This window comes from Aspergillus candidus (genome assembly GCF_002847045.1).
Source record: "Aspergillus candidus strain CBS 102.13 unplaced genomic scaffold BDW47scaffold_2, whole genome shotgun sequence".
NCBI lineage: Eukaryota > Fungi > Ascomycota > Eurotiomycetes > Eurotiales > Aspergillaceae > Aspergillus > Aspergillus candidus.
In genome coordinates, this window is record NW_020194007.1 from 818,850 (window position 1) to 832,032 (window position 13,183).

The 13,183-nt window shown below is 53.5% G+C and overlaps 4 protein-coding genes across 4 annotated transcripts; all 4 read left to right on the forward strand.

The window, feature by feature from the left end:
• The first annotated feature begins 1,213 nt into the window (after positions 1-1,213).
• Positions 1,214-5,038, forward strand: BDW47DRAFT_26968 (putative protein kinase). Its single transcript, XM_024818616.1, has 3 exons — positions 1,214-2,761; positions 2,819-4,717; positions 4,776-5,038. The coding sequence occupies exons 1-3, from the start codon at positions 1,704-1,706 to the stop codon at positions 4,957-4,959; spliced, it is 3,141 nt and encodes a 1,046-aa protein (XP_024676336.1). The 5' UTR covers positions 1,214-1,703; the 3' UTR covers positions 4,960-5,038.
• Positions 5,039-6,258: 1,220 nt separating this feature from the next.
• BDW47DRAFT_98284 (eukaryotic translation initiation factor 4E) lies at positions 6,259-8,394 on the forward strand. The gene is made up of 3 exons (XM_024820608.1): positions 6,259-6,881; positions 6,954-7,688; positions 7,760-8,394. The coding sequence occupies exons 1-3, from the start codon at positions 6,847-6,849 to the stop codon at positions 7,995-7,997; spliced, it is 1,008 nt and encodes a 335-aa protein (XP_024676337.1). The 5' UTR covers positions 6,259-6,846; the 3' UTR covers positions 7,998-8,394.
• Positions 8,395-8,543: 149 nt separating this feature from the next.
• BDW47DRAFT_26991 (uncharacterized protein) lies at positions 8,544-9,724 on the forward strand. Its single transcript, XM_024818617.1, has 3 exons — positions 8,544-8,821; positions 9,204-9,310; positions 9,364-9,724. Exons 1-3 carry the CDS (start codon positions 8,624-8,626, stop codon positions 9,548-9,550), a joined length of 492 nt encoding a protein of 163 aa, XP_024676338.1. The 5' UTR covers positions 8,544-8,623; the 3' UTR covers positions 9,551-9,724.
• A 173-nt stretch (positions 9,725-9,897) lies between these two features.
• BDW47DRAFT_114967 (SUMO protease ULP2) lies at positions 9,898-13,129 on the forward strand (the record flags this gene model as incomplete). The annotated part of the gene is made up of 4 exons (XM_024814741.1): positions 9,898-10,793; positions 10,844-11,221; positions 11,269-11,334; positions 11,395-13,129. 4 exons carry the CDS (start codon positions 9,898-9,900, stop codon positions 13,127-13,129), a joined length of 3,075 nt encoding a protein of 1,024 aa, XP_024676339.1.
• Positions 13,130-13,183: the final 54 nt, after the last annotated feature.

Sequence of the window (13,183 nt, forward strand, 5' to 3'; positions counted from 1 at the left end):
TGGGGGAACCCTCTCCAGGATCAAAACGTGTCATGGCTTGTTTAAATAATCGGCTACCGGTTCGGCGCACTCGGAAATATTGTGGGTTGTTAGAATTCTCGCCGCAGGTGATATGGTCGACCTTGTGTGAGGGCTTGCGAAAAGCCTCGCTGCTGCACTTTGGTTGAATGCGATGCTTGTTTTTGTCTCGAGGCTTGAAACATTTTTGAGTAAAAACAAGGCGTGTCCTACTACTGGACCCCGTGTTTCATTCCCTGGCCGTTGGGGGTCTATTGGGGAATCGTCGCGTTGTCACTCCGACCTCGACTGTTTCCCAGAGATACTGGAAACCAGCGTACACTATTGACGTCGTTGCTTTCGGAGCTCACCCAAGGATACCGTGACCATTTACGACCCCGCACATCCTGCGCTACCAGAGGAGTCGCATGGGCTCATGGGTGAGACCGACGGGGTCAGGATATTGTTCCCGTGGGCCCCGCATGCCTGGACCTTCAGCCTTTGGCTATCCTTTGATTTGGTTTTTATTCAAGCACGGCTTCTGGTTTCCGTAGATAGGTCTACTTGTTTCTGATGCAAAGGGGCGCTGTTCGCCCGATGACTTGTGACAAGAACATACAATTTTACGGCGGCAAGGGGGTATGAAGCAAGTGGGAGAACTTTAAAAGAAGGGCAACGGAAGTTCCACGGGCAAGAAGGAAAACTGCACGTTGTCTTACCAGACATTCCAGCTACCCGACATCGTGAACACTGCGAAAAGCTGATATCAAGTCGAGAAAAGGGCACCCTCTGGCTGACTCCAAGCCCACATCTAAGCCTTGAAGTCAAGGCCGCAACAGCTTGAAAGCTACTTACGACTTGCCTTCCACCCCGAGAGGGACATACATCACGCAGGAGGGCTGAGCTGAGGCTGATGGTAACGCGCCCAGCCTCGTGGCAGACGGGGATGTCCCTACCCACCGAATTCGAGGCCAGATTCGTCGTAGAGCCGCACTGGCAGGCGAAAAAAAAAAGAGGGAACAAGAGGGAACAAGAGGAAGAGGGTTGATCTTACAGATCAGGTGGAAAGTTGAGATCTTGCCTGGTCCACCTGTCCAGTCATCACCACTGGGCGGCTAGCTTCTTCTTTCCCACACCGGCTAAGTAACTGTGTCTTAGCAACTTAGTAGAGCCCTTCCTCCCCGCGCGCCACTGCCTTACCACCCAGGCAATGGCGATTAGTATATCGTACCTTATTGATCGGGTATTCAAGTGGCAATAAAACATAAAGGAAAAAGGAGGGAGCAACAGAAGGAGAAATGCACAAACGGACAAATATCTAAACCCAGGTGCGTCATCCCTGAAGGAGGTTTATCTTTTTGATGTTCCGGTTGCTCTCTTTCTCAACGATGATGCTCTAACACTGCAGTTCATTTCCCTCATACCTCAGGCTCTCCATCTCCCCAACCTTTACGATCCGCCCCGGAAAAACCGGCCTTCCGCACCACCCAATCCCCTCCCACTCCCGAACAGAAAGTCTTCCTTGGACGCGGCCGACACGCCTACTTGACTAGAGGAACGATAGACTCCACAGCAAATTATAACACGCTACCACCTACCTCCATGCGACTACTTCTATCAAACAGTGGGCTGTTTTGATTGCTCTCTGTCGACCTTGTCCTACATCCTTTTTTATTTTCAAACCCGATGCTGCTGGAGGAGTTTACATGGCTGGGTCCCATAGGAGTCCACTGAATGATCAGTGGAGAGGTGCCAGCGACCCTAGAGACCAGAGGAATCGGGATAGGCACAGGCCGCGTGGTTCTTACCATGACCGAGAGAGAGACACATTTCGCGACAGAGGCCGTGGTCGCCGACCAAAAGAAGGCAGATCCGATCACGCCTTACGGTCGCCGCCACCGCGTCCTTTCCCCCCATTCGACAACGATCAACCCCTTCCACCACGACGTGAATTTTCCCCCGGCGCCGCATCAGCCCGTGGCTCCCCTGGTCGCCATCGTCCCTTTACCCATGCCGAACACTCGGACATGGGTTCGCGTCCTTCTCCCGAGTTTGAGAGAAACTATCTAAGAGACGCTTCTCCGTCGGCACCTCCCTCTAAACGGAAGAGGACACGGAGTCCCTCCCCGAATCCTTATCGCCATCATCCTCACTACCAACCGCATCGTCGCCCCCCGTTCAGAGGTGAACGAAGGGGCCGATTCCCAGGCCGTGGAAGGTCTCGGGGGGATCCCCGGCGAGGGCGAGATCGGCGCGGGGGTCGTCGGAACTCCTCCCTCCAAAGGCGCTCTCGGTCTCCTGTCCGTGGTGCCAAGTCTTATACGTACCCTCGTCGGCGATTCCACAGTCCTTACCGGGAGGGTGATGCTGAAGAAGGGTCTCGTTACCGATCTATGTCCCGGGATTCCTTCCGATCGGATGACTCTAGGTACTCGGTAATATCACGCAGGAACTCGAGGGGTGATCCCTCCGTGCATTCAAATTACCCTGTCCGATCCACGGGTGGTTCCTCGGTTAGGTCGCTGACACCACCTCGTCGTCGCATGTCGGGATTTGATGCGGATAATGCTAGTATATCTGGCGATGGAGATGCTATGGATGACTCCTTTCCGAGACAGGAAGTGCACGGCCCTGAAGGACATGACCACCATCCCCGATCCTCTCGGATGCATGCAGACTCTGGGCGATACTCAAAATCCCCGCGTTATTCCCCCACCAACTCAAATTACGGCTCTCCGCAGCCTCCCTATCACGAACCAGCTGGGTCAGTTTCCTTGACAAAATTTCCTTCACCAACGTTGGCTAATATCAGGTGATACAGTAATTCCCCCCCATACTGGCAGGATAATTATGCGGCAAACAAACCCCAGAGCCAGTACTATAAACATCAAAGCTCGTCAAACTCATACTCGGGTCCGTCACATCGCCCTGGCTCGGGGTACCGTGGAGGCTATCAAGGCCATGGGGGCGACCGTCGATTCTCTGGCCCTGGCCCACAAGGTTATAACAACGGACCGTCGTCACGTGGTCGGGGTGGCTTCCATAGGGGTGGTCGAGGAGGTCCTCGCAGTCCACGCATGGGCCACCGTTCTTCACTAAGTCCTCCGCCACCGCCTACGGCTCCCGCAGGTGACGAGCTGCCTTATGGCCCCGACGAACGTGAGAGCGCACTCAAACCTTTCAAACAATTTTTCGAAAACGAAGGGGAAGGACCAAGACCCGCATCAGAGAATGGTGATTCTGAGAGACCTGCGCCGGCTGCACAGCAGCAGCAACCCGGTTCATCAGCCGCACCGAACAAAGGGGGCAAAATCAGCTTTGCCATCAAGGCGAAGCCGAACACAACGTCTGCTCCCAAGCCAGTACCCGATCTGGCTCAAAGAATGCTCGCGAGAGAGCCGCAATCGCGGGTTGCTGAGCCTCCTCGCAGTAGGATGCCCTTGGGGCCTCCGCCCAAATCTAGGCCCGATCCACGATCGGAGCGCCGCGAACGCGACCGAGATAGGGAGTGGGACGCGAAGCGAGACAGAGATCGCGAGAAGGGGAGAAATGACCGCCGAGACTTTCGTGATTCGCGCGGTTTCCGTGAGTTTAGGGGTGGGCGTGATGCGCCGAGAGGTGGACGTGATTCTCGGAGAGACGATCGTCGGTTCGATAATCGCCACGATAGACGACGCGGTGGTGACCGCCGACCCGACTACCGTCCCGAACGGCATCCCGAACGTTCTCCAGAGCCGCCGAAACCGCCTAAGATCCTCACTCGGCCCAAGCCGCGCCCGACCCTGCCTGAAGAATTCGCCAAGTCCGATTCTGTCTATTTCCGGAAGCCTGGAAATGAGTCGGTGATCGGCGCTGGTACCTACGGAAAGGTCTTCAAGGCGATCCATGTCTATACCGAACAGAAGGTGGCCCTGAAGAAGATCCGGATGGAAGGCGAAAAAGACGGATTTCCTGTGACCGCCGTCCGCGAGATTAAGTTGCTTCAGCACCTCCGCAGCGACAACGTGGTCAGTCTGCTGGAGGTCATGGTTGAGAGGAATGAGTGTTTCATGGTGTTTGAATATCTCTCCCACGATTTGACTGGTCTCATCAACCACCCGACCTTTGCCTTGACGGCCGCTCATAAGAAGGACCTTGCGAAACAGATGTTTGCGGGGCTGAATTACCTTCACCACCGGGGCATCCTTCACCGTGACATCAAAGCTGCCAACATCCTAATCAGCAACCGAGGGCAGCTGAAGTACGCCGACTTCGGATTAGCCCGGTTCTTCTCCAAGAGCCGCCAGGCCGACTACACGAATCGCGTGATCACCATATGGTACCGGCCACCCGAGCTCCTTCTCGGCGAAACTCGGTACGGCCCCGCCGTGGATGTCTGGAGTGCAGCCTGCGTCTACGTCGAGATGTTCACGAAAAAGGCCGTTTTCCCAGGCGAAGGCGGGGAGATCAGCCAACTGGACAAGCTGTACAACTCGCTCGGGACACCGACTCGGGCAGAGTGGCCCGATCTCGTGGAGATGCCATGGTTCGAGCTGATGCGGCCGACGGAGCGCAAGAGGAGGGTTTTCGAAGAAACGTACCGCGAGGTTCTGTCGCCTGCCGCGTTGGACATGGTGTCCCAGGTGTTTCAATACGATCCTGCCAAACGGCCGACTGCGGAGCAAGTCCTTCAGCACCCCTACTTTATGTCGGAAGAGCCCCAGCCCCAGCAGGCTATTGAGTGAGTCCTTCCCCTATGAAGATCATAATGATTTCTCGTACTAACTGGTTTACTCTAGGCTGGAAAACATCGTGGGCGACTGGCACGAGTTCGAGTCCAAAGCCCTGCGCAAGGAAAAGGACAAGGAGCGCCGGGCGGAATACCAGCGGGACAAGGAGAAGCGCAAGGCGGGTCTGTTGGTCCCGGCGAGTGAACGCGAGATGAAGCGTGCGAGGCCGGAGGATCCGTCTGTTATGCCGTAGACCCTGACCCTGACCCTGACCCTCTATAATTGGCATCGCATCTTTCTTGAATTTCAAAAGCGTGGTACGGGTGCATTACGGAGCTTCTAGCCTGACACATCAGACATCTTCGGGATGCCCTATGATGGGATAGGCCTCTTTGGACATTACGTTTACATCTAGCACATTTGTCGCAATGGACGATCTACGCATCGGGATGAATTTTTGTAGCGGAAAAGCACACACTTGCATTTGAAATATGGGTTGAGGGTATCTATTATTTGAGGTTATGGGTGGGGTTGGGGTAGGGTTGGTTGGTATCTAGGCGATATGCCTGTAGAGTCTGTTTTACCTTATACAGATCTGGCATAAATTATAGCCAACCTAACCTCTTTTCATCTTGATAGTACTTGATGCCTAAGGTACTAGGTAGTGTACCAGTCGTATATATCGAATCGATGTTCGATAGGTACAGGTACCAGCCGAAACACAGTATACTAACTAGGTATACATTCCCTACAATCGGACCACCCATCGTCAGCAAACCATGATCGCACAGATAGATAAACCAATCACAAGCAGAAATTGTCATCAAATCAGACTTTGCCTTTTTAAACTCATACTCGACCAGCGTCGTGGCCTGAGTTCCCAGGCCAGTGTAGTTGACGCGGTTGAGTTTTCGGATTACCAGAGAATTGAGTAATTCTTTCTCTCCTCATGATGATTCTTCTTGTGCCAGGGTGAAGGTGCGGTGGTAGGGAAGATGTTGACGCACCGGCTTATGTTGGTCTACGGGTTTGATTTTTTCAATAACGTCATTGTCTTCATTGGTTGAATTATCCTTCGTATAGCTAGCTAGCTAGCTATAGGTATAGCACAGCTATAGCTATAGCCTCCAATCTCCAATATATATTCAAAGGGATCTTTCTTAAAAGATTGTCCCGACTATCAGGTCATCACCGCATCATGGAGCCGGGAAAACCAAGCCCTCGTGATGATGGTTTTAGAAGCGGGTGGGGGTTACTCTCGACACACTCATCGGAATCGTCAGGGCAGTAGGAAAGAAACAAAGCTAACACCTGGCGATGATTTGAGTTGGTGGTCTTGGGTTTTGTGGAAGAAAAAAAAAAAAAGAAAAAGAGAGAGAGAGGGAAGGGAAAGCAGAGTATTTAAGGAGGAAAAAAATGGAGAGGAGGTGGAAGAATGATGATGCGGGCGGAGAGGGCGAGGAGGGATGTGATTGGTGGGGGACTTTTTGGTGAAATAAAATGGAAAAAAAAGGTGGAGCTGGTTAAGTCACTGGACTTTCTTTGCTCTGTTGCTGCAAGTCGGTTTTCATCGTTATTTTCCTGACATACAACTGTAACAGATCTCTCTCTCTCTCTCTTATACATACTCCCTCATATCCATACCTATTGACTTACCCACCCCGATACATACTTCCTCGTCAAGTCTTGTACCTCGCAGACTCTCCCTGTTTGCCTCTCGACTCAGGACCTGGGATCCATCTTCCCTTCCATCTCTTCCCCCTCTCTCCCCTCCCCACGTCCACTACCAACTCGACCCTCCATCCTTAACGTTCACGATCACGATCACGAGTCCTTCTTCTCCTCCGAAATTTCCTAATTTGTCGCTGGTCTAAATTCTTCTTCTTTACTGGCCTTCTTCTCTTCTTTCTTCCTCTCTTTTTTTCTCTCTTTTTCTTTTCCTTTTTTTATCGTCTGTTGGATTGCCACGCTTCTTGCCCTTGATTTTTATTTTTATTTTTTATTTATTTAATTTTCCCCTGCATACAGCACACTTGAAAAGTTGGTCGGTTCTTTGAGTTCTGCAAACCCGTCCGCCGCCCTCCCTCCGTTCCCTCCCTGATGACCGCTCGCTTCCAGAGCTGTCTCAGAAGCTATCTCGATGGATAACGCAAACCTTTGGACTCGTCGATCCAAGTACGTGGCGCACACCTCCCTCTGCTCTTCCGTGGAGGGGCCCATCAGCTAACCGTCCACGTGCCCTTGCAGCTCTTCCAAATTGTCCCTGTCCATGACCGGGACCGACGGTAAAGACGGTGGCGCCAGAGTCGAACTCCCCCGTTCATCCAAGCGCTTTGGCCCGGATAGCTCCCACGGTCGATCCAATCCCTTCAACGCCCTGTCCCCCCTCTCCGGCGGCGTCTCCTCCCCGTCGACAAACGCTTCCTCCGCATTTGGCCTGGGTTCCGGCGCCTTCGCCTCCTTCGGGGCCCCCAAGACCCCCGGCGAAAAACGGGACACCCCGTCCGAGTCGGATCTGACCGAGGCCGCAAAGCCCAAGGGCGCCGCCCCGGCCCCGGCCCGCCAGCACGCCCTCAAGTCCACCTGGGTCATCTGGTACCGCCCACCCACCCCGAAATACTCGGATTACGAAAAGTCCACCATCCCCCTCGCCTCCATACACTCGGTCGAGAGTTTCTGGTCCGTCTACTCGCACCTCAAGAGACCCTCCCTCCTCCCCACCGTCTCCGACTACCACATCTTCAAGAAGGGCATCCGTCCGGTATGGGAGGATGAGGCCAACAAGAAGGGCGGGAAATGGATCGTGCGGTTGAAGAAAGGGGTGGCAGACCGGTATTGGGAGGATCTCCTGCTGGCCATGGTGGGGGACCAATTCGCCGAGGCCGGCGATGAGGTCTGCGGTGCGGTCCTCTCGGTGCGGAGTGGGGAGGATGTGCTGAGTGTGTGGACGCGGATCGATGGCGGGCGCAACATCAAGATCAGGTATGCTCTTCTCCCTTCTCTCTCTCTCCCCGCTGTTTCCCATGTGGCGATGCTAATATCTGATTTTCCAGAGAAACGATCAAGCGTTTGCTGGGCTTCCCGGCCGACACCAACATCGTGTGGAAGAGCCACGACGATAGCATCGCCCAACGGTCCGCCATCGACCAGGCCCGCCAGGAGAAGGCGGTTGGCAGCCACCACACCCACCATCAGCATCACCATCCCCAACACGCACTGGGATCCGAACGACGACGGGCCCCGACCCTTGACGATTCTACTGGGGATAAAGGCAAGGGAACGGCGTCCTGATGTGTTTTCTTCGGAGCCGGGGTTTGGGGGGGTCGTGTATAGTAAAAGGAAAACCAAAAAATGTCATTTGCAACGAATTGGGATTGGGGCATTTGGGGCGAACATTGCGTCTGATTCGATTGGGTTTATGTCATGTCATTTTTTCTCTCTTTTTATTTCTCTCTCTTTCCTTTATATTTTTTTCTCTTTCAATTCTTTAATAGTGGGGAGATGAGTTGGTCGGTAAAAGCGTGGGTCAAAACATGCACTGCTTGGTTGGTTTCCTTGGGTGAACTGTTTGGAGTAGGAACCTTGCTGGGTAGAGAACTATCTAATCTACAGTCCATTGATCAAGTGGATTTGTGAACTGGATCAAGTGTCTCAAGTATTGAGGTATCTATACATGATCTAGAGTAAAAGATGATACCGATGGAAATGATACGACAGGCAGAAAGCACCCCCACCGCCTTCCCGCCAGCCAACCTGATTGGAGTGAACTTCCGATGATAAGTGAACCACTTTATCTTTACTTCCCATCTTGCAGTACTTTGAACTCCTCCAGGTCTACTTTTCCCACCGGGTTCGGGCTATGAAATCCCTCCTGTCCACTCCGGTCCGGCCATGATCCTCACTGCTCTCTCGAATACATGTCACTCCTTGAAAGCCTCTCCAAGCTGATTCCTAGCTTGAGCCCGCATCGTCCTTCCTCCTCCTCCCCGCGCCGGCTCGTTGATCACCACCACCGCCGTCCTTCGCCTCCGCCGTCTGATGCGACCTCCGATGAGGTGCGACGGGCACAGCCTACGTCCGACGAAGGGACTTCCTTTTTGCATGTAGATTCTACGGTGAGTTGGGACATTAGGATAACCTCGGGGTGCTATTACATTTGTTTGGTATCCTTGTTCTTTTGATTTCTTGAAATTTTTCTTTTTCGTCCGGTCTGGCCGCTCTTTTTTCTTTTTTCTTTTTTCCCCTTTCCCTTTCCGGTTTGTTCTTTTTTGTATGTTTCTTTTACGAGCTGTTTCGTCTGTCTTTTTGATTCTTCGTTTTTTGATTTTATTTTCGCTTATGGTTATGGTTATGGTGATTGTTCGATTTGTCTTTGTTCGCTGCCATACATCTCTAGTGTTCCCTTGTGTTGTACTTTTTCTTTCTTTCTTATACACTTGCGTTACTCCCCTGAACCCACCGACAATACAGCGACTGACCTCCTGCTATGCCCCGCAGCTTACTTCCAGCTATGCCGAAGAATTGGAACCCTCCCCAGACACACCGCAACCGCCACCTCCGAAATACCGCTCCGTCCCCCAACCAGATTTGGGGATGACTCCTCCGTAAATATGGCCCTTCGACACAACACGGGACTTGACGCTGATATGGTGCCTAGAGCCGGGGGAGGGACGCCGACCCGGAGTAAAGTCCAACTTTCGCAGACTCAAGACGACGAGCAACGATTACTACCTAGTTTCAAGCAGTACGTCCTGGATGGTAGCTTGGAGGTTCCATATATCAGCGGCCAGTCACTAACGTGTGACACTCTTCCAGCTCGAGAAGCCCGAATGGGGTCAGAATAGTGCCAGGGCAGACGGTCAAGAAATCCAAGAATCAGGCCCTTTCGGTATGCGACAGCTGGTATATTTCCTGCGACGGTTTCACCTCTGACATGTTTGGCTGCTAGAATATCAATACCCCCAAGCCGTTCGATACGATTTCGCGACACGCCCGTCAAAGTGGACCGGTCCCCGCACACGGACAGCCAGGACGCCGTCGGAGGGTTCAACAACCGGGCCCACGCTCTGGCGTCCCCCACTCGGACAATACTGCCTACGATGAAGCGCTGGAACGGCCCGCCAAACGTCCCCGCCGAGGAAGTCACGAATCGGCATTGAGCGGTCTAGTCAGCATTTCCGATGACGACATTATGGTACAGGCTGTGCCGGACACCTCGTCGGTAGCTGAGAATTCGGCACGCCTATCAACAACCTCCAGCCAGCTTTCAGCAAAGCCCAAAAAGTCGCGGGAATTGAACGAATTTCGTGACGTTGAACGAGGCGTCAAAGTACGCCGTCCCTCCCACAATAGCCCCCGGCATGGTGGTCCCAGAGAGACGGTCTGGTCGCCGGATGAAGAGCGCTTCACCGAGAACGCGACGAAAGAGAGACGCTCTGGTTTGCCCCGTACGCAGCACCTGCCGAAACGTGATATACTCCAGAGTGTCGAGATTGCGGAGGGGCACGTGCCCACCGCCAATCCCGCTGGTCCCGTCCCGTCCCCGACACGTGCTGGAAGCGGGCGGTCGAGAGAGAGTTCCGACGAGCTGCAAGGAGCCGCAACGGTCTCACAGGCACGGGCGTTTGGCGCTCTTCGTGGACGCGATTCCAAACTGTCCCAGGCAGCTCCCGTTTCGCGATCATCACCATCCGATATCATACCGACTGTTTTCATCGAAGGGAAGTCGAAGAAGAAAAACAAAGCCAAAAAGCGGGACGAACTTCCGGTCTTTGAGACCCTTCGTGTTCAGCTGGGATCATCGGAGCTGCTGCCAGCAGAAGGGGAATCCGTGCCGCTGCGTCTAGACGTGGAGAGTGGAAAAATCATCTTGCTTGGCAAATCCGGTCCTAAGCACCCGGAAACTCTCATCCAAAGAATTACAAAGGTCATTCAAGGGGGTGGATCCAGCCGCAAGGCCCAGGTGCACTTCCCGGCGACCCAGACATCAGACGGCAAGGCGGACATTGAGTTTATATCTGCAGAGGCAAGGAGAGGATTCTGCGAAGGGCTTGAAAAAAGGGATGTCCGCGTAGTTGTCAAAGACAGGTAGGTTTCCCTCCATCTTGAACCATTGGGCATGTGACTAATGGGAGCAGTGACTGGATGGACAAAGCATTCAGGACACACAAACGGCAACTAGCCAGCCACGAGCGTCCGACGAACGGCCCCAAGCGAGCTCGTTCCGAAAGCAGTCCAGAAGCAGAAGCAAAAACTGAAGGCCCTAGAAGGGCCAAACTGTCAGACCGTCTGCAAGACGAGCGAGGAAATACTGCCGGACAAAAACCATATTCTGACACCGCTCGTGGGCGCGCAAGCCGAAAACTTTCGCCTTCTTCTAAACGTCATGGTACTCGCCGCTCGCCCAGCACCGATGACCACGGCGTGGAAATACCCGTTATCAAATATACGCCTCAGTCGTCGACGAGATCAACGAGGTCAATGGCTCGCCGCATGCCGCCTACGACTATTGTTTGGTATGTCTGCTTGACAATAACTGGTTGGGTCTTACTAACAGGTACAGTGACGATGGCGACGATGATTACCATCTCACGCCGAAGTCTGATGTGAAACATAAGAAGTGGCATCGGTCAGACATTCCTCTCCTATGGTCATCTGTTCTGCTTTAATTCAGTACTAACCACAACAGACCCCTTGTTTACCCCCGTTTTGGGAAGAAAAAGGCAGAAGTAGACGCACAAGACCTGGAGCGGCTGCGTGCCTCCGAATTCTTGAATGACAACCTCATCGGCTTCTACATACGCTTTCTTGAGGACCACCTAGATCGGTGTAACAAGGAGGTAGCGAAGCGGGTATACTTTTTCAACTCCTACTTTTTTGCAACCCTCACCAATGCGCCTGGCCGCAAGCGCGGGATCAACTACGAGGGGGTGGAGAAATGGACCAGGAATGTGGATCTCTTTGGTTATGACTATGTGGTTGTGCCTATCAATGAGAATGCGCACTGGTATCTTACGATCATATGCAACCTGCCTAGTCTGAAGAGCTCCATGGGGGAAGTGGACACGAACCCGGAACCAGACAGCAAAGTGTCTTCAGCCGGCGGGACTGATGTCCAGGAGATTCCAGAGACGCAAGATTCTGGTGGTGCCTCGAGCAAGGACCAAAGCAGCAGTCAGGTTGTTGACTCGGAATCATCGCAGGAAGAATCAGCCCGGGAGTCCTTTGCATCCATGAACCTGGATAGTGATTCCAAACCCAAGGATACAGCTCACGAAGAATGGCCAGAGGATGAGGAGAATCCCAGTCTTACCCGGGCGAATTTCGCCAGCCCTGCCGACAGACAGACTCCGCAGGATGATCCGAAACAGGGCTCCAAAACGGCGCGTCAGTCACGGAAGAAAAAGAACCCTCGACCATCAAGCGCGAAATCAAGCAGCAAAGCCTCCACCCAAAGACCCTGCATCATCACCTTCGACTCGCTAGACATGTCACGTCCATCAACCGTCCGCTTCCTCAAAGACTACCTCTTTCAAGAAGCCCAGTCCAAGAAAGGCGTCGAGATCAACACCAGCCTCATCAAAGGCATGAAAGCAGGCCACAGACACATCCCTCTCCAGCCGAACTTCTCCGACTGCGGTTTGTACCTCCTGGCGTACCTGGAGAAGTTCGTCCAGGACCCGGACTCGTTCGTCAAGAAGCTCCTCGCGAATGAAATGCGGGTGAAGGAGGACTGGCCGCCGCTGCGGTCCGGGCTCCTTCGGACTCGACTGCGTGGTTTTCTAGATAGGTTGTATGATGAGCAGATGCAGCTTAGTCGGGAGACGGCTGGTGAGAAGATCACGATGGCGGATAAACAGCCTGTGGATTATCTTCTGGGTGTGCCGGAGGCTTCTAAACAGGAGGAGAGTGCGACCCCGCGTCAGTCGTCTTCTGAGTTTGAGTCTGAGTCTGACGGTGTCAAGAAACGCGACAACAAGGATGGTGCAGACAGCCCCGCTTCAGAAAAACAGCCAACAGGGTCAAAGGACGCCAAGCAGGCAGCAGCAACCAGGCAACCATCTCGGAGCCCAAACCCCCAGCCCCAGCCAACTGATCCTCAACCACCGGCGCAGCACGAAATCGTCGAAGTCCCAGACAGTCAAGAGCCAATCCATGCTCCGCAATGTACCCCACCTAGGGTTGTTATCAAACGGCCAGGTAAACCAGCGGACACGGTGACAGACGACAACGACGCCATCTCTATCGTCGAGCGACCCAAGACGGTGGCTGACACAGACACACAGACACAGAGAGCCACAACCCCCGAAGCAGCTCCCAAAAAGCAAACCCTGGAAGTGCAGGTCCCGGGCACACCGCCAAAGACGTCGGCGTCATCATCGTTATCTCCCGGTCGAGAAAGGGTTAGGAGAAGCCCGCGCTGAGGCTCAACCAAACCATCTTTTTCTTTCTAGATCTCTGTTTCTTTTGTGAATGTG

What these genes read in the sequence shown, in the direction of transcription:
- BDW47DRAFT_26968 (XM_024818616.1), top strand. Translation starts at nt 1,704, where the DNA reads ATGGCTGGGTCCCATAGGAGTCCACTGAATGATCAGTGGAGAGGTGCC. An exon ending in CCCTATCACGAACCAGCTGG is followed by an intron (nt 2,762 to 2,818) that starts GTCAGTTTCCTT and finishes CAGGTGATACAG; the next exon opens with TAATTCCCCCCCATACTGGC. An exon ending in CAGCCCCAGCAGGCTATTGA is followed by an intron (nt 4,718 to 4,775) that starts GTGAGTCCTTCC and finishes GGTTTACTCTAG; the next exon opens with GCTGGAAAACATCGTGGGCG.
- BDW47DRAFT_98284 (XM_024820608.1), top strand. Translation starts at nt 6,847, where the DNA reads ATGGATAACGCAAACCTTTGGACTCGTCGATCCAA. An exon ending in CTTTGGACTCGTCGATCCAA is followed by an intron (nt 6,882 to 6,953) that starts GTACGTGGCGCA and finishes GTGCCCTTGCAG; the next exon opens with CTCTTCCAAATTGTCCCTGT. An exon ending in GGGCGCAACATCAAGATCAG is followed by an intron (nt 7,689 to 7,759) that starts GTATGCTCTTCT and finishes CTGATTTTCCAG; the next exon opens with AGAAACGATCAAGCGTTTGC.
- BDW47DRAFT_26991 (XM_024818617.1), top strand. Translation starts at nt 8,624, where the DNA reads ATGTCACTCCTTGAAAGCCTCTCCAAGCTGATTCCTAGCTTGAGCCCG. An exon ending in TTTTGCATGTAGATTCTACG is followed by an intron (nt 8,822 to 9,203) that starts GTGAGTTGGGAC and finishes TATGCCCCGCAG; the next exon opens with CTTACTTCCAGCTATGCCGA. An exon ending in GATTTGGGGATGACTCCTCC is followed by an intron (nt 9,311 to 9,363) that starts GTAAATATGGCC and finishes TATGGTGCCTAG; the next exon opens with AGCCGGGGGAGGGACGCCGA.